The sequence below is a fragment of the Labeo rohita genome, chromosome 4, assembly GCF_022985175.1.
Source record: "Labeo rohita strain BAU-BD-2019 chromosome 4, IGBB_LRoh.1.0, whole genome shotgun sequence".
NCBI lineage: Eukaryota > Metazoa > Chordata > Actinopteri > Cypriniformes > Cyprinidae > Labeo > Labeo rohita.
In genome coordinates this window covers 42990830-43009772 of record NC_066872.1, presented here as the reverse complement: position 1 = coordinate 43009772, position 18943 = coordinate 42990830, and the positions used below count along the sequence as shown (strand labels likewise).

The 18943-nt window shown below is 32.2% G+C and overlaps 1 protein-coding gene across 10 annotated transcripts in view; it reads left to right on the top strand.

Annotated features, from left to right (window-relative positions):
- dgki (diacylglycerol kinase, iota) overlaps nt 1-18943 on the top strand; it is a 44993-nt gene that overhangs the window by 20387 nt on the left and 5663 nt on the right. Inside the window, exons 3-21 of one of the 10 annotated variants that reach the window (XM_051107515.1) lie at nt 1278-1373; nt 1817-1891; nt 2472-2528; nt 2671-2739; nt 2822-2890; nt 2977-3093; nt 5150-5224; nt 5409-5504; nt 8440-8522; nt 9179-9239; nt 9519-9632; nt 11447-11572; nt 11657-11735; nt 13217-13272; nt 13351-13413; nt 13551-13624; nt 15893-16004; nt 16089-16288; nt 17629-17691. In XM_051107515.1, coding sequence (XP_050963472.1) covers nt 1278-1373; nt 1817-1891; nt 2472-2528; nt 2671-2739; nt 2822-2890; nt 2977-3093; nt 5150-5224; nt 5409-5504; nt 8440-8522; nt 9179-9239; nt 9519-9632; nt 11447-11572; nt 11657-11735; nt 13217-13272; nt 13351-13413; nt 13551-13624; nt 15893-16004; nt 16089-16288; nt 17629-17691 — 1685 coding nt within the window. Of the gene's footprint in view, nt 1-1277; nt 1374-1816; nt 1892-2471; nt 2556-2670; nt 2740-2821; nt 2891-2976; nt 3094-5149; nt 5225-5408; nt 5505-8439; nt 8523-9178; nt 9240-9518; nt 9633-11446; nt 11573-11656; nt 11736-13216; nt 13273-13350; nt 13414-13550; nt 13625-15892; nt 16005-16088; nt 16289-17628; nt 17692-18943 lie in introns of all 10 variants that reach the window. The other 9 variants (XM_051107519.1, XM_051107518.1, XM_051107514.1 and 6 more) reach the window with 9 other exon arrangements.

Sequence of the window (18943 nt, the reverse complement as noted above, 5' to 3'; positions counted from 1 at the left end):
GTTAGTATAAGGGTATTTTTGTATAAATGTAACAAGTATTTTTGTTTTGTTTTCCTGACAGAGTAAAATTTTCCATGTTAAATGCATGTTTGCTAATTTTCTGAGAATTTAAGAGTGCACCAGCATGCAGATGTTAGCCTTAAAGCTAACAGACATGGACTGTCAGTGTTGCCAAGTCGCAGAATTGGGCTACTGTAACACTGTTGCTGCATTTTTTTTTTTTTTTTTTTTTCCATGTCCGTGGGTTAAAGCAACCCCAATAACGTTATATTTAGCCCCTGGAATGCAAACTGTACCGGGGAACCCCGCCAAAAAACATGTATTTTACCCAATTGGGCTACTTTTGGGTTCGTTTTGAGTAGCAATTGGGCAGGTATTGTTCTGAAAACCTGGCAACCCTATGGACTGTGTCTCATTTTGAAGTTTTTTTACATTTGACATGCGTATATGCTCATTTTGTGAACTTTTAAGAATGGATTAGCATGCAGAATTGAGCTTCAAAGCTAACAGACATGGCCTGTGTCTGATTTAAAAAGACTGTGCCCTAATAATTGCATTTGTTGGTCGCATATGTTATTGACAGTGGTTACAAAAGTAACCATTACAATCCAAAGTAAAAGGCCTCATTATGAACAACTGCATGCGTGAAGGTTGTCATAATAGCCTTATATTGCTACATGCTAATTAGTTAATGTAAGGTTTTTTTTTTATTCTAGAGAGCATTTGATCAATATTTTTAAACTTTGCTTTCCTAAAAGAGTAAAATTTTAAACAGGGTTGCCAAGTTGCCTGGGGTTGCTTCAATTCACGGACATGAAAAACTGTGGACTTGGCAACACTGATATTAAATGTGTAATAGCTAATTATGTGAACATATACAAGTGTATCAGCATACAGACGTTAATTTCAAAGCTGAAAGACATGGGCTGTCTCATTTTGAAGGTTGTGCCCTCAAGTTGTCAGCTGCGTACATGTTTGATACTCAGTAAAGTAACCATTACAGTCCAAAGTATGAAAGTTACATAGCTATATGTATTACTGTATACACAGAGGTTGTCGTAATAGCCATATTTTGCTACTTGCTAATTAGTAGATAAGGGTTTTTTTTTTTTTTATTTGAAAAAACATTTGATCAATTATTTTGATTTGCTTATATTTATAGTGGTTGCTTTTCTGAAATGAGATGTATGTGACCTCTAGACAGCACTTCCAGAGAGATAAGACACAAACATGACCTAAAAGCCACAAAACTTTTAATTTGATCTCTTTATGCACAGGAGAATGCAGTGAACGGTGACCACTTGTGGCTGGAGACGAACTGCTCCGGCGATCTTTGCTATCTGGGCGAGGAGACGTGCGTGGTCAAGATTGCAGTGAGTATAACGTGGTTAAACAGGTTAAAACGGGCGAGAGAAGTCAGACGGTTGCTGTATTTGCAGGGCGAGTTGAAGGCAGAGGAGAGAGTGTCATTAGAGCGTTTTAGCACTGACATTTTCTTTCATGAGATAATATGAGGCTGGTGTGTATTGAAAGGAAGAGGCAGCTATTAGTCTGAGAATGTACAGCAGGTAAAAGGATTTTGTTAGGCTTTTGTTAAAGCGCGGCGCCACACTCTGATGTTTTCAAGAGCCGTGGCAACTCTATTATTGCCACTTCAAGCAGTTGGCAAAATCCTTCCTTGCCTCAGAGGAAGCTTTTTACAGCTGAAGATGAGAGCATATTCCTCTTACAATTGAATTTTAAGATGTCTCGTTGATGTGTGCTTTTGCTCTGTGACAAATTGCCGTGTGTTTTCTGCTGTTCGGTTCTCTTTAAGAAGTCGGCTCCCCGGAGGAAGTGTGCTGCCTGTAAGATCGTGGTCCACACGGCGTGCATCGAGGAGCTGGACAAGGTGAGCCGAGGCAGAAATATCTTTTTAGTTCTCATGCATCATCGGTACGCCCTCCACAGATGAACGCTGACGTTCATCTGTTCAAACAGACATCAGGAGGATGATGAAATGGGATGAGAGAGTATAATCTAGGTATTGCAGTTATGGTTTTTAGGATCAGAAGTTGTGGGTCCCTGCTGTTGCAGTGTTTGAAATATATTTGTCAGTGCAGTTGCATAAATAGATAGGGGAAAAAATATCAAGGGTAACAGGATATATCACAATATATATTGTCTTGCTGAAAATTTTGTGAATGTTTAACTAACTATGTTGTCTGTTTTTGGAGTTTATGCAATTGGATATATAAGAAATTATTATGTTTTTAATTTTAAAATGGTGATCATTTAAAAATGTGATAATAAATGTAAAAAATGTTCAAAAATAATGTATTTTTTATTCTGCATTCCAAGTAATATCAGTTGCTTTAATTAATAATATAATAATAACTTTAAAAAAAATTAGTTATCTATTTTTGCAAATAAACTCTTCATAAATAAATATAAATATATATGAATAATTCTCCTTCATTCTCTTCTCACAGATCAACTTCCGCTGCAAACCCACCTTCAGAGAGGGTGGCTCTCGATGCCTTAGAGATGTGAGTCCACCTCATCGCCACACGACTGTAAATCATGCTTCACACTGAAATTTATCATATACTCATTACAATCCATGTGCTATGGCAGAATGAACCCTTTTTGACACATTTACATGTGACCTGTTATGTCTGTTTGCGATAGCAGAACATTTTAAGACATCACTGGGTCCATCGCCGGCGACAAGAGGGGAAGTGTCGTCAGTGCGGAAAAGTACGTCATGTCTTCAAGGTTTATTAAAGAACTCGCATGCAAAAGTCTAGCATGTTTATGTGGTGTTTTACTTTCATTATAGAGTTTCCCACAGAAGTTCTTCCACAGCAAGGAGATCGTGGCCATCAGCTGCTCCTGGTGCAAGCAGGCAGTGAGTAGGAGTTTCTGTTTAACTTGCTGGTTTATGTAATGCATGCTTGTTTCATCTCTTTCTCTGTTTATCTCTCTGTCCTTCAGTTCCACAACAAGGTCACGTGCTTCATGCTACATCAGATCGAGGAGCCCTGTTCGCTCGGAGCTCACGCCGGGGTCATCGTACCCCCGTCCTGGATCATCAAAGTCAGGAAACCGCAGGTACGCTCAACTCAGACGGTGAAACTTTTCCACAGTTTTTAGCAGCGCTTATGAGGAGACCTGAGCCTGAGGTTTATGTGATGTCCTGCAGGAGATGCTAATGCAAAGTGACACCAGATGTGTTTTGAAGCTGCGCTGTATGATCTCAGTTATGCTGATCAGCTTCAGCTTAAATACGCTTTGATGCTGCAAGATTTGATATTAGCAACTGTGTTTCATAAAAGTCGTCTACATATTTTATATGGAGCTTCTTCCATTGTATCATACACTGCGAAAATGATTTTTAACTCAGTATTTTTGTCATGTTTTCACACATACATGTGTGTGTGTGTGTGTGTGTATATATATATGCATGCATGTGTGTGTGTATGTATGTATATATCTAAATTAAGTAAGTAAAATTAAGTAAACTTATGCTTAAAACAAGATAAAATTCTGCCAGTAGGGTAAATTAAATTAATAAAATAATATATTATATTAGGGTAAATTCATAAAATAATATATTATAATAATATAATATAATAATAATATAATAAAAATAAAGTTCATTGCAACATTTTTTTTCATAATTCTAATTTTATATGTCACAATTCACAATTTTTCTCTGAATTGCAAGAAAAAATGTGAATGGCAAAATATAAATTCATAATTGCAAGATTTAAACTTAAAATTGCAGGAGATAAAAAGTCAGCATTGTGAGATAAAAGGTTGCAATCATATTTTTAATTTTTTTTTCTATTGTGTAAAAAAATAGAATTGAATGATATAAATTTGGAATTCTGAGAAAAGTCAGAATTGTGAGATGTGATATTGGAATTACAACAAAAAATGTATTTTAAATTTTAAATTTAAATTTAAAAGTCATCAATTTTTATTTTGCCATTTTTAAAAAAATATATATTATAATAATATAATCATAAAAATTAAGTTCACTACAAACATTGTTTTTCATAATTTAGATTTTATGTCACAATTCAGACTTTTCTCTGAATTGCAAGAAAAAATCAGAATGTCACAATATAAATTCATAATGCAAGAGATAAAAAGTCAGAATTGTGAGATAAAAAGTTGCAATCACCTATTGCAATCTATTGCATAAAAAAAATAGAATTGAATGATATACATTTAGAATTCTGAGAAAAGTCAGAATTGCTTGATATAAACTTAAAATAGCGAGATGTAATCTTAGAATTAGAACAAAAAATGTATTTTAAACTTTACATTTAAATTTAAAAGTCATCAATTTTTATTTCGCAATCTTGAAAAAAATAAACATTTGATGAGTTGGAAAAAGGTGCAGTTCTGAGAAACTGTCAGAATTGCTTCAATAGAGAAACAAGACAAAAATACTGTGTTAAAATAATGTGCAATGTACACTTAACATCACAGTTTATCTGTTGCCTTGAATGCCGGAATTGAATTCAAAAACTGACCCATCATATCAACAATCATAGCAGATATTTAGACCACACCCTCTCTGATGACACGCTCAGCTATGATTGGTTTATTATGCATCGATGGGACAGGTTTTTGAGATGTGGCACGTTACTGCTGCTTTCAATTCAGGAGTTACTCAAAGGGAAGTTGCTTGCTTGTATTCAAAGTGTGTTCGGAATAGTTCAACCAAGGGAAATCTTGTAATTATTTTCTCATCTTCATGTCATTCTGAACCCATATGACTTTTTATTCTGCAAAATAAAATATTTTTGCAGTATGTTCACACTGCTGTTTTCCTTACATTGTCAGTTAGTTCATTTTGGTCTTTTTCTCATGTTTTTATGGTACTTTTTTGCCTTTTTTGGAATTGGACAGCTGTCAGCATTTGCTTTAGTAGGTAAAAAAGAACATTATTTGCATCAGTTTTCTTCATCACCTGGTTCGGAGCAACATAAGGCTGATTAAATGATGAAAAGGTTTTCCTTTTTGGGTGAACTATTCCTTTCATTAAAAAATGAACACTTCTATCAGTAATGGTCAAACTTTAATTGAACTTGGTCCTGCTGGAGTTAGTTTTGGTATGTTTTGGCTTAGTCGGCGTCTCTCTCCTGTGTCCCAGAGCTCATTTAAAAACTCCACTCGACGGAAAAAACGGACGTCGTTCAAACGAAGAGCCAGCAAAAAGGGGACGGATGTGAGTAGATCTGATTCCTGTCCCTCCTTTTAAATGATGCCACAGTGTTTTCTGAGGGCTTTCTTCCCTTAACTCCTGCTCAGTGATCATCTGTCCCCACAGCTTACTGCAGTGGTGTGTATGTGTGTATTAGTGTGCAAATGTGCGTTTATTGAAGTATAATGAAGTATAATGACTTCTGCAGGAATCGAAATGGCGTCCGTTCATGCTGAAGCCACTGCCCTCACCGCTGATGAAACCAGTGCTGGTTTTCGTCAACCCCAAGAGTGGCGGAAACCAGGTGATGTTCTGTATAAAGAGACTAATGGAGGAATAATGTACAGTCATTATAAAACAATAAACCATCAAAGAGCCATAATGACCGAACGACTGTACATTAATCTGCTTAATATGTGACTACTTGGCATAAATATTTAATTAAAACATAAATGGATACATTATATAAACAATTTCAGATGAAATCAATATTTCATGTTCGTTTATTTTATTGTGTGGGAAGAGAGTTAAACGCAATCTGTGTATCTATCGGTCAGTTGGCCTGTCTGGCGTTCTATCTTTTTCCCTGTCTCTCTGTGGTTCTGTCTACCATCCATCCATTGTTCTGTCTGTGTATCTATCCGTCCATCTACCTATCTGTCTCTCTGTTGTTCTGTCTAACTTTATGTCTGTCTGCTATTGTATCTAACATGTGTCAGTCTATCTACCACTGTGATGTTCTGTCGTTTTGTCACTCTGTCTGTCATTCTGTCTAATGTTTTATCTGTCTGTTGTTTTGTCTCTCATTCTTTCTATCTGTTGGTTGTTCTGTCAACCACTGTGTTGTTCTTTCTGTCTGTTCTATTTGTCTGTTGTTGTATCTCTCAGTCGTTCTATTACTGTCATTTTGTATTTATGACATTCTTTCTGTCTGTCGCTCTGTCGTTCTAGCTCTCTGTCTGTCATTCTATCACTCTGTCTGACATTTTACCTGTCTGTCGTTCTATCTGTCACTGTCACTATCTGTCTGTCACCCTGTCTGACATTCTATCTGTCTGTTGTTCTGTCTGTCACTCTGTCTGTCGCTATCCCTGTCGTTCTATGACTGTCATTCTATCTGTTGTTCTATGACTCTGTAGTTATTTTTGTCTGTCGTTCTGTCACTCTGACTGACGTTCTACCTGTCTGTCATTCTGTCACTATCACCCTGTCTGACATTCTATCTGTCTGTTGCTCTGTCTGTTGTTTTGTTTGTCTGTCGTTATAATACTCAGTCATTCTATCACTGTCATTCTGTCTGTCTGTCATTCTATGCCTGTCTTTTGCTCTGTCTGTCATTCTGTTTATCACAGTCTGTCAATCTGTTCTATTCTGTCTGTTCTCTGTCTGTCGTTCTAACTATCACTGTCATTCTACTTACACTGGCGTTCTGTCTGTCATCTATCATTTTGTATGTCATTCTATCTGTCTGTCGTTCCTTTGTTGTTCTCTGTCATTCTAACTCTCACTATGTCATTCTGTTTATCACACTATCGTTCTATCTGTCTGTCATTCTATCTGTGACTGTCTGTTGTTCTGTCGTTCTAACTATCACTGTCGTTCTGTTTATCATGCTGTCATTCTGTCTGTTGTCTGTCACTCTCTGTCGTTCTGTCACTGTCCTGTCATTCTGTTCAGCTGTTTATCATTCTCCTTCAATCTGTCTGTTGTTCTGTCTGTCATTCTGTCATACTATCTTTCTCTCTCAATGACCTTCTGTCACTGTCATTCTTTTTTCGTTGTGTCTGTCTGTTCTATTTATGACTCTTGTTTTGTTGTCTGTCGTTCTATCTATGACTTGTTGTATGTCTGTTGTTCTGTCTGTTGTTCTACATATCACTGTCATTCTATTTATCACACTCTATCTGTCTGTCATCTATCGCTCTGTATGTCATTCTGTCTGTCGGTCATTCTGTCTGTCTCCTGTTCCGTCTGTGACTGTTGACCTGTCTGTCGTTCTAACTTTCATTGTCTTTCTATCATGCTGTCGGTCTTTCTGCCTATTGTTCTGTCTGCCATTCTTTCTATCACTGTCATTCTATCACTCTGTTTAGTGGTTCATCATTCTCCTTCAATCTGTCTGTCGTTCTGTCATACTGTGTCATTCTATCTATCTTTCTCGCTCAGTGACCCTCTGTCACTGTCATTCTGTCCGTTTTTCGTTGTATCTGTCTGTTGTTCTGTCTGTTATTCTAGGCATCACTCTGCCATTCTACTTATCACACTATCTGTCTGTTGTCTTTCACTCTGTATGACATTCTATGACTGTCATTCTGTCTGTCTGCTGTTCTGTCTGTGACTATCTGTCGTTCTAACTATCATTTTATTTTATCACCTGTCATTCTATTGTTCTGTCTGTCGTTTTTTTCTATCACTGTCATTCTGTCACTCTGTTTAGCTGTTTATGATTCTTCTTCAGTGTGTCTGTTGTTCTGTGTGTCGTTCTGTCTGTTTATCTATCTGTCGTTCTCTCTCACTGACCTTCTGTCACTGTCATTCTGTCTGTTTTCTAACTGTCGTATAATCTGTTGTTCTCTTTATTACTGTTTTGTTTGTCTGTCATTCTATGTCTGTTGTTCTGTCTGCCGTTTCAAAGCATCACTCGGTCATTCTATTTAGCACACTATCTGTCGTCTATTACTCTGTGTCATTCTATGACTGTCATTCTGTCTGCTCTTCTGTCTGTGACTGTCTGTTGATCTCTGTCTGTCGTTCTATCACGATGTAGTTCTATCAGTATATTGTTCTGTCTGTCGGTCTTTCTATCACTGTCATTCTATCACTCTGTTTAGCTGTTTATCATTCTCCTTCAATCTGACTGTCCTGCTGTCAGTCATTCTGTTCGTTTTTCGTTGTGTCTGTCTGTTGGTCTCTGTCTGTCTTTCTAGCTGTCATAATATAACTGTCTGTGTTCTGTTTATTACACTGTCTGTTGTTTTGTTGGTCTGTCATTCTACGACTGTCTGTTGTTCTGTATGTCGTTCTAAGTATCACTCTGTCATTCTATTTATCACGCTGTCTGTCTGTCTGTTGTTCTGCCTGTTGTTGTTTTAATTATCCCTCTGTCATTCTATCACTGTTTAGCTGTTTATCATTCTCCTTTAATTTGTCTGTCGTTCTATCATACTATCCATCATTTTCTCTGACTGTCCTTCTGTCACTGTCTGTCATTTTGATGATGTTCTGTCTGTGGTTCTCAGGGGACGAAGCTGCTGCAGATGTTCATGTGGATCCTGAACCCTCGGCAGGTGTTTGATTTGTCTCAGGGAGGGCCCAGAGAAGCGTGAGTCTCTCGCTTTCAGCGCTCTTTCATTACATTTCAGATCATCTCTCCCTCCCTTAATGCGCTTTAACCCACCATTTCTTTGTCCTGACCACATTAATTATGTAGTCGTTGGATCTCAGCACTGCTGTGTTCTGTGAGGGAGTTCAGTGTTCTAGAAGCTTCTCTCCCCGCTGCCCACCGCCTCACTTCGCCTCAGTAATTGAGCCGTGAGGCAGCAAAGCACAGGCGCTCGGATGGGCTCTACCGCTGACAGAGAGAGAGAGAGTATTAAGATGGGAGGGCAGACACAGCTGGGCGGCTGGAGGGCTTTTCTTCAGAGCTGTCTGACAGAGCTGTGATTAAACTCCCTCTATTAAAACAGAAAACCAACACACGCACATGCAGTGGCCCCCAAAACATTTAATCCATGCTTAATGTCTGAATCTCATTGCATTAGAGGGAAAAAATGAAAATAACAAATCAAGTGCCACTGTTAATTTATTAAGTTTTTTTTAAATATGCCTTAAGTGTCCAAATACTGTCTCTTTTTGTGGTTTAAATTGCTCTTATGTTTGGATTTGTTATGCAAAATGGAGTATTCTGTTAATTAGCATGCTAATTGATTACACATGCATCAGTAACACACATCACTATTGTTTCCCTCCATCCGTCAGGTTGGAATTATACAGGAAAGTGCCAAATCTTCGCATCCTTGCCTGTGGAGGAGATGGAACGGTAAGATGCAATGCATGTTGGGATGATCATATACTGTACATCCACCCCTCATGAAGTTTAGACATTTTGGACGCACCCCCCTCTGCTGACAAATGTGTGGAACGACAACGGACAAGCGGTGACAAAACACTGTAATTAGCTAATGGTGGCTCTGTGGTTTGCATCGTCACGCTTTCTTGCGGGTAATTTCTAGATGTATGACTCATGCGAGATGAAACTCGAGCGCTTTTGCCATTTCTGATCCTGAGATTGAGCGGTTTGTTCTCTTTTGTGGTTTAGGTGGGCTGGATTCTCTCCGCCTTAGATGAACTACAGATGAACCCACAACCTCCTGTAGCTGTGCTTCCTCTTGGTACAGGAAATGACCTTGCCAGGACACTGAACTGGGGAGGGGTGAGTCAGCTCATCTTAAGTCATCTTTAGATGAAATGATAAATGTTCTGATTGGCTGAGAAGTTGCAGTAAGTGAGGCACTTATAATTTTTTTAGTTTATTCTTAAAATGCAAAAAAAAAAGTCTAAATATTTACAAAAATGTATATATTTTAAAAAACGTTGTTTTAAAAGATAAGTCTAAATATTTTTTAAATTAATTTTTCAGTTATTTTTTTTAAATGTCTAAACATTTTTTTTAATGTCTAAATAATATATCTACATTTTTTTTATTAATATCTTGATATCTACAAAAATATTTATTTTTTAAAAATGTTTTAATTTTTATAAAGACATGTCTAAATAAAATTGTATTAATTTTATTATTAATTTTTAAAAGCTTCATATTTTCTAAAGTGTCTTTTTAATTAAAAGATATGACTAAATGTATAAAACCTTAATATGATAAATATTTTAAAAAATGTCTTAATCTACAAAACTGCATTTTTTGAAAAGTATGTCTTCAGTTATTTAAAAGAATGTTTAATTTTTAAAAAGTTAAAAAATGTTTTAATATCTATAAAAATATCTTTAAATATATTTTTTTAAAACCTTTTTTTAATATTAAGAATTTTTTAAAATTATTTAGACATCTTTTGAAAAAACAAAGTCTTGTATTTTGAAAGATGTCTAAATACTTTTTAAATATGTCTTAACTATTTTTTAGAAAGTATGTCTAAATAAGTTTTTTTATTTTTACATAATATTTTTACATTTTTTTTTACAAGTATTTTGTAATGTCTTAATATCTATAAAAATGTCTGTATTTTTTAAAAAGTATGTCTAAAAAAGATGCATCTAAATAAAAAATAATAATTTGTTTTAAATATCTTATGATTGATGAAAATGTCTTTATTTTATTTTAAAAGTGTTTTAATTTTTCTAAAGACATATCTTAATATTTCTAAAAAAATTAAAAAAGCATTATTTTTTTAATTGTCTGAATCTTTTAAAAAATGTCTAAATATATTAAAAATCTTACTAGGATAAATATTTAAATGTCTTAGTATCAAAACTGTCTAAAATTTTAAGGATATAATATATAATTTATTTATAGGATATTTAGGATATATATTTTTAAAAGTATGTCTTCATTTTTTCAAAAGATTTGTCTAAATAATTTTTTAAAAATAATTATTATTATACTTAATATTTAAAAAGTAAATTTTTTAAATTCTTTCTTTTTAAAAATTCTTTTTAAATACTTTTCAAAATTGTAATATTTTGTCTTATTAACAGTTGTCTACTTTTCGAATTAAACAGGCTGTTTTTGCTGCAGTAAATTATATTGAAAAAAACATAAATTGATATTAAAATGGTACAATGGTTATGTTTTCCTGAATTTGAATATGTAACATTTGCTGCAGAATTCAAATTTACATAAAAAGCATTAGTCAGCTCTGATGGGTTTGCTGTGATTGGTTGAGAGGCAGTGATTGTGCTGTTGGCCGTCTAAGTGGATGTCATTATTAAATGGCGCTCATTATTTTCCATTATTCTCTGACTGTGTGTCTGGAGAAACACTGGCCTTGAAATCTGGAGTGTCTCTCAGTTTTTTTTTCCCCGTGTTTCCCATGCCTCAATCTAAAGTGTATTATTAGCAATGAAGCGGGTGTAATGATCCTCGCTGTCTGCTCTGAACATTTGAATTGATGCTCTAATCATTGCAATTCACGTCAAGTACTGTGTTTATGCCAGGAGTAAACAGCCCTTTGCATACAGTAGCTGTGTTGTGTAAGACCTCTCGACTCAACTCATCATCTCTTCGCGTCTCAGGGTTACACAGACGAGCCGGTGTCAAAGATCTTGTGTCACGTGGAGGACGGGACGGTGGTGCAGCTGGACCGCTGGAATCTGCAGGTGGAGCGATCGGCGGTGCAGCCGGAGGAGGGAACCCAGAAGGTGATCGCTGTATTCATGCTGACACAGTGATTGTGTTCTATATGTGTTTATACGCTGCTGATATATTTGTGTGTCTGTTCCCAGCTTCCTCTAAACGTGTTCAATAACTACTTCAGCCTCGGCTTTGACGCCCACGTCACACTGGAGTTCCACGAGTCCAGAGGTTTGTGATGCTCTGTCTTACCTAGAGGCATTTTATTTTATTACTATTAGTCAAGGTTTTTAATAAAAAAAGTTATTAATATTTTACTTAACAGTACGTCTTAATATTTCAAATTATCTTATAATATTTTCTTTAATATGTCTTAACCTTTTTTCATAAAACACAATATTTTATTTATAAGATGCATTTGTTAATGTTCTTAATATTTCAAATTATCTTATAATATTTTCTTTAATATGTCTTAACCTTTTTTCATAAAACACAATATTAATATTATTTATAAGATGCATTTGAATATTTAAAAACAATTCTTAATGTTAATATAAATATTTTTGAATTATCTTAATATTTCAAGTCTTAATATTATTTAAAAGTGTCAGAATATTTTTTAAAAATGTCTTATTATTTTTAAAAAATATATCAATATTTTTTAATGGTTTAACTTTTTAAAAAAATATATTTTCATTTTTTTAAATTGTCTTAATATTCCAAAAAGTTTAAATATTTTTTAAAAGATATATCTTAATATTTTTTCTAAATATTTATATGTCTTAATATTTTTAAAAATACATCTTAATATTATTTAAAAGTGTCTTATTATTTATAAAATTAATATTTAAACTTAATATTTTTTATGTCTTAACATTTTTTTTAAAACACATATAAATCCATTTTAACTGTCTTAATATTTCAAAAGTAATAATTTAATAATTATATTTTTAAACAATCTTAATATATTTTAGAAGCTGCTTCTAAACATTTTACAATTATATTTTTATAATCTATTTCTTAATGTTTAGTCTTAATGTGTTAATATTTTAAATATATCTTAATTTTTTTTTAAAGATATGTCTTTATTTTTTTCTTTAAGATTTATGTTTTTGTTTAAAAATTATATTAATATTTTACATGTTGACCTTTTTCCACCCTTAGAACTAAACAGGCTGTTTTTGAATTTAAAATTAAAGTGTAAAATAGTTACGTTTTCCCGAATTTAAATATCTAACTGTGGAATGAAAATTTGAATTCAATAATGTAACCTGAATATTCCATTTATTAAACTAATATTTAATTTAAATTTGAATGTTATCATTGTTTATTACTTTAATTCTATACACGTTTTTTAAATAATTTTAATACATTTAATTACATTACTTGAACAAAGTAGATGCATTAAATATGTTAATGAGCATAGCTAAATTATTATTTAAATCCAGTGAAACTTTAAATGCATTAATGTCTCAGTCAGTGTTTAAAATGGCATTTTCATAGGTATTTTGTGTGCGTTTTCTAAGAGGATGCATGAACATATCACCATACCTTTATCTTTTATATGTAAATGTTTTGATTGGATAAGTTGTTTATTGTGTGTACTTCACATCATGATAAATGTGGGCGGGGAGATGTTAATATGATGTCATCATGCTAGCTGAGGTCTTTACGTATCAGTCATAATCATTTGTCGTCGTGTTCCTTCACAGAAGCCAATCCCGAGAAATTCAACAGTCGCTTCCGTAACAAGATGTTCTATGCAGGGGTAGGCAGAGTTCCCATCAATCTGACAGAGATAGTGTGTGTTTTAGTGTGTGTGTGACTCTCAGTTTTGTCCCCTCAGGCGGCTTTCTCCGACTTCCTCCAGCGGAGCTCCAGGGACCTGTCCAAACACGTCAGGGTGGTGGTGAGTATGAAACTTCAGCACAAGACTCCCGTAAAAGTGTGTGGTTTGACAGGACCCGCACGCTCCAGCTGTTCCTGTCTGCTCGTCGTCCACCTAATGTTCTTCCCTGTAATTATTTTTCTTCTGCATATTGGCAGTGTGACGGAACGGATCTCACACCCAAGATCCAGGAACTGAAGTTTCAGTGCATTGTCTTCTTGAATATTCCCAGGTGTGTGCCTCAGGAAAAGGTGCCATTTATGTCTTTTCTAATCAGAAATTCTGGTAATATATTTTTTTGTATATTTACATATTAGGTATTAATAACAAATAAGTATTAAATAAATATATATAATATTTAATAATTTTTTTATATTAAATATTTATCTTAAATAGATTGTTTTTTTTAAAAATGTCAAAATATTAATTCATTTTATTTATTTATTTTAAGTTTTTTACCAGGTACATAGCTTTAAAATTACATTTTATATGTAGCATATAATATCAAATATTTGTATTAATATTCTGACATTTTAAATGTTTAGATTTTTTTTTTTAAATATTATGTCTAAATGTATATTTATATTTATATATATATTATATATGTATTTATTTATTTATTTATCTTTTTTTTTAATAAAAAATGACATTTTTAAATGTTTTGATTTTTTTTTTTTAATTATGTCTAAATATTTTTTTAATTAAAGAAAAATAAATAAAATATTAAATAAGATATGACTGTTCTCTTTGAAAACATGTTTTTCCTATCAAGCCTGGTACATTATAAAAGTGTCTGGGTTGAAGGTCGGTACAAAACAGCTAATAATGGCCTCAGCAAACACATTAGTTTTGTACTTAGTGCCAAGAAAAAGTTCTGTGCGAATGATTACCGTGATATTTTCCCCATAACAGTGTTGAAATGTTGAGCTTGAAAAGGTCAATTATAATAAGTGTGGCTATAATGAAGTACAGATGAAGACTGTAAGAGAAACTTCTGACTTACGTCATGTCACTCAAATATGATTTCAGAAAGATCAAACCAAAGTTTAAACTATCTACGAGGCGAAATGTCACAAAATAATAGAGTTGGACAGGGAAAAATTCAGCATTTTCTTAGAAACGGCAAAGAACATTATAAACCTCATAGACTGAAGGCATTTTATTTTATAGCATTTATTTAAAAAAAATAATAATAATTATATATATATTTATTATATATATATATAATTGATAAGATTTCTGTATTTTTACTTTATTTTGTATTTTTACTTTATTTAATCCCTAATATAATAAATAAGGTCATGCTTAAATTGAGCAGAATTAGATTTTAAAATATTTTTAAACGTTCGAAATAATAGAGTAGTAATAAACAGGGTCATGCAAGCTGGATAAAAACAAACATTTACAAAAAAAAAATTGTTTTTTTTTAATTAGTTTTTTTTTATAGTTTTTATTTTTTTAATTTTTCTTTTCTTTATTTAAACATTAAAATATAAATACATTGAACAGTGTCACGCAAACTAGATAAAAGCAAAACATTTTAAAATATTATTTATTTATTTATTAATATAATAGTGATGAATAGGGTCATGCAAAAAATATTATTTATTTATTTTTGTAAATTGAACATAGATTTTTTTTTACATTTATTTGTAAACCTTTGAAATATAATAGTGATGAATAGGGTCATACAAACTGGATAAAAACAAACTTTTAGTTTTTTTTTATTTTATTTAAACATTGAAATATAATGGCAATGAACAGCATCATGCAAACTGGATAAAAACAAAACATTAAAAAAATATATATTATTTTATTAAATAGGTATTTATTTATTTATGTATTTAGTTATTAATATAATAGTGATGAATAGGGTCATGCAAAATATTAGGGTTTTTTTGGAAAATTGAACAGATTTTTTTTTTTTATTTTAAAGCTTTGAAATATAGTAGTAATGAACAGGGTCATGCAAACTGAATAAAAACTAACTTTAAAAAATGTTTTTATTAATTTGCTTTTTTTTTTAAAACATAATTAATTTTTTTGTTTGTTTTTTAAACTTAATTTAAAGATTGAAATGTACAGCGTCATGCAAACTGGAAAAAAAAAACATTTAAAAACCATTAGTTTTTTTTTTAATTATTAAAATTTAATTGTAATTTTTAATTGAAAAGAATTAGATTTTTTTTTTTTTTAGTTCATTTAACTCTTTGAAATATGATAGTAATGAATAGGGTCATGCAAACTATATAAAATAAAATAAATTAAGCTTTTAATTGAATAATTTGACATTATTTGAATCTTTAAAATAATGTCAAAAAGTTCATATCAGTAGTAAATAATTATATCAGTAGTAATGCAGTAGCGTGTTTCCTGAGCGGATTTCCTTACTGTCTAATGGGTTTTTAAGTTTATTCCGGTTTTTACCTGAAGAATTCATTCTGCTTTTGTCTTCAGTCTTTATTTAGCTTATTAACTGTGTGTGTGTGTGTGTCTGTAGGTACTGTGCTGGTACCATGCCGTGGGGCAACACGGGCGACCACCGAGATTTCGAGCCTCAGAGGCACGACGACGGCTGCATCGAGGTGATTGGCTTCACCATGGCCTCACTGGTGAGTGTTTGAACTCTTTTAGTGTGACAGAGAATGAAATGCACAGCTCATGGCTTACTTATATTTCCCGTCTTCTACCACCAGGCAGCGCTGCAGGTGGGTGGCCACGGCGAGCGGCTGCATCAGTGCAGAGAGGTCATCCTCACCACCTTCAAGACGCTGCCCGTGCAGGTGGACGGTGAGCCGTGTCGTCTCGCACCCTCAACTCTCCGCATATCTCTGAGGAACCAGGCCAACATGGTGCAGAAGAGCAAGAGACGCACGTCTGTGCCGCTGCTCAACGAGTGAGTCCCTCAAACACACTGACGCACTTGTGCAAGATGAGGTTTAACATGTTTAACAAGTTTTGTTTTTGATTTCAAATATTTTTTTGTGGTTTTACTACATTATATTCATAAACTGTTTTAAATATTTTTTAATTTTATATTTCTTATATTTTTCTTTTTTTTAACAATTATTTTTTAGATTTTTTACAAAAAATTGTAATTAAATAAATAATGATTTTTAAAATTATTTTTATTCAATTAAAAAAGTCATATAAATGTTTCCGATAAAATAAAGTATTAAAATAACTTTATTTTATTTTATTTTATTTTCTATACCAGCATTGTTCACTCTATGTACTGCACAGGCAGAAAAAATAACACTAATCATTAACCAAATAGCTGTTTAAACATTTTGAACTTTTTATTACTTTTTTTCAGTTAAAAAAAAAAAAAAAAGTATAAAAACATAGAAATATTTCAAATAAAATTACACTTTTTTTATAAAATATTGCAAGTAGTAAACACAATTTAATTTAATGTTAGTTATAATAAATAATTATTAATTTGAATATGTCATGATTCTTTATATATATGTATAAACTTTAATACTGTAATACTGTTTTTTTTCGTTATATTTCATATAAAATGAAAAATTTCATATATAATTTAATATATATATATATATATATATATATATATATATATATATATATATATATATATATATATATATATTAATCTAGAAAAGCTAAAAAAAAAAAAAACATAAAAAATTATATATATCATATTTTGTGGGGAAAAAAACATTTAACATACCACAAATATTTAATTTTATACCCCCACAAAAATATCTAAACGATATTTAAAGTCTTTATGTGTATAAATTACATTTTCAATGCTTTTTAAATAAGTTAATAGATTCAGACACACAACTTACAGTTGATCTCACATATTGAGGGTCTTTAAGTGTGTTTCCTCTCAAACACACACACAGATGTTAGCGTCTGTATGCGAGTGTGTAACTAACAGTCTAACACTGTACGTGTGGCTCATGTGTGCTCGACTGGTGAATGTCGTAGTAACAGCAGCACTAATCCACTGCTCTCTGTGCTGCTCTCAGTGGGTTTTTCTTTTCTTTTTCTTTCTTTGTCTCCATCTCTCTTTCTCCTCCTTAATTACCGGTCGCCCTCCATGCGTTTGTCTGTCATCTCCGTCCTTCTCCGCCTCCATCTCTCTCCTCTCTCTCTCTCTCTCTCTCTCTCTCTCTCTCTCTCTCTCTCTCTCTCTCTGTCTCTCTGTCTCTGTGCTGACTGGCTTGGCTGTGCTGCCTGTGTTCCTGTGTGGCTGCGCTGACGCAGCATTCAGAAAGTGTGCGCAGCCGACCTGCGCCGCCTCTCTGCTCCCCCCGACTCCTTCTCTGTGTAAGTACGGTATCTCTCAGCATCCCTCCAGCACACACACACACACACACACACACAGAGGCGTGTGACAGAGCGTGTGTGTATCTGTGTGAGTCGAGGGCTCTCACTCATGAGTGTTTTGTGTTTTCCGCTCCGCTCACAGCGCATCTTAAAGTCAACATGTAATCAAAATCGACCCTGTTTACATGCGTAATGAAGGTTTCTGGTCTGGTATATATATATATATATATTCTATATGGTAATATGTAATATTATTAATTTATTTATAATTATAATTTATATGTAATTTATACTATTATGTACATATATAATTGTTACTATTATTATTTTGATATTTATTATTTACATTTTTATTTTTATTTATATTAATTTCTTCATATATATATATATATATATATATAAATTAAACTGTAATACTTTCAATATTTTTTAAATATTTTAATTAAATGTAGATTTTTTTAAATTATTTTTATTTAATTACAAAATCATATAAATGTTTTCAATAAAATAATAAAACAGTTTGAAGAATCATATATTATTTAATGAATCATATAGATTTTTTAATTTTAGACATATTTTTACATATTTGTAATTAAATAAAATTATTAATCATTTTTTATTATATTTATTTAATTTAAAATATGAACGTTTTCGATATAATAAAAATAAATAAAATAATTAATGATTTTTTAAATTATTTTTAATTTTAAAAAATCATATAAATGTTTTCAATAAAATAAAGTATTAAAATAACACTAATTATTTTATTTTATTTTATTTTATTTTATTTTATTTTATTTTATTTTATTTTATTTTTCTGTACCAGCATGGACTGCACAGGCAGACAAATAACGCTAATAATTAACCAAATAGCTATTTAAGCATTTTGAACCTTTTATTATTTATTTTTTTATTTTTATTTAAACAAACAAACAAAAAAAAAAACACACATAAACGTTTTCAATAAAATAAAACTTTTTCTGAAATATTGCAGATAGTAAACACAATTTAATTTAATGTTGGTTATAGTAAATAATGATTAATTTGAGTATGTCATGATTATTTCAAGGGTCAGTCGTGCTGACTTGAACAAAGATGACAGATTTGGTCTAAACAGACCAAATGGCCACAAAAAGCATTTTTATGCATTAATAACTACAGTCCTTCCTGATCTTCACCTGTCCTTTTGTGAAGCTCATTTTCACTCTTCCTCACACGCCCCTCATCGTCTGAAATTAATATGTTGTTTTCA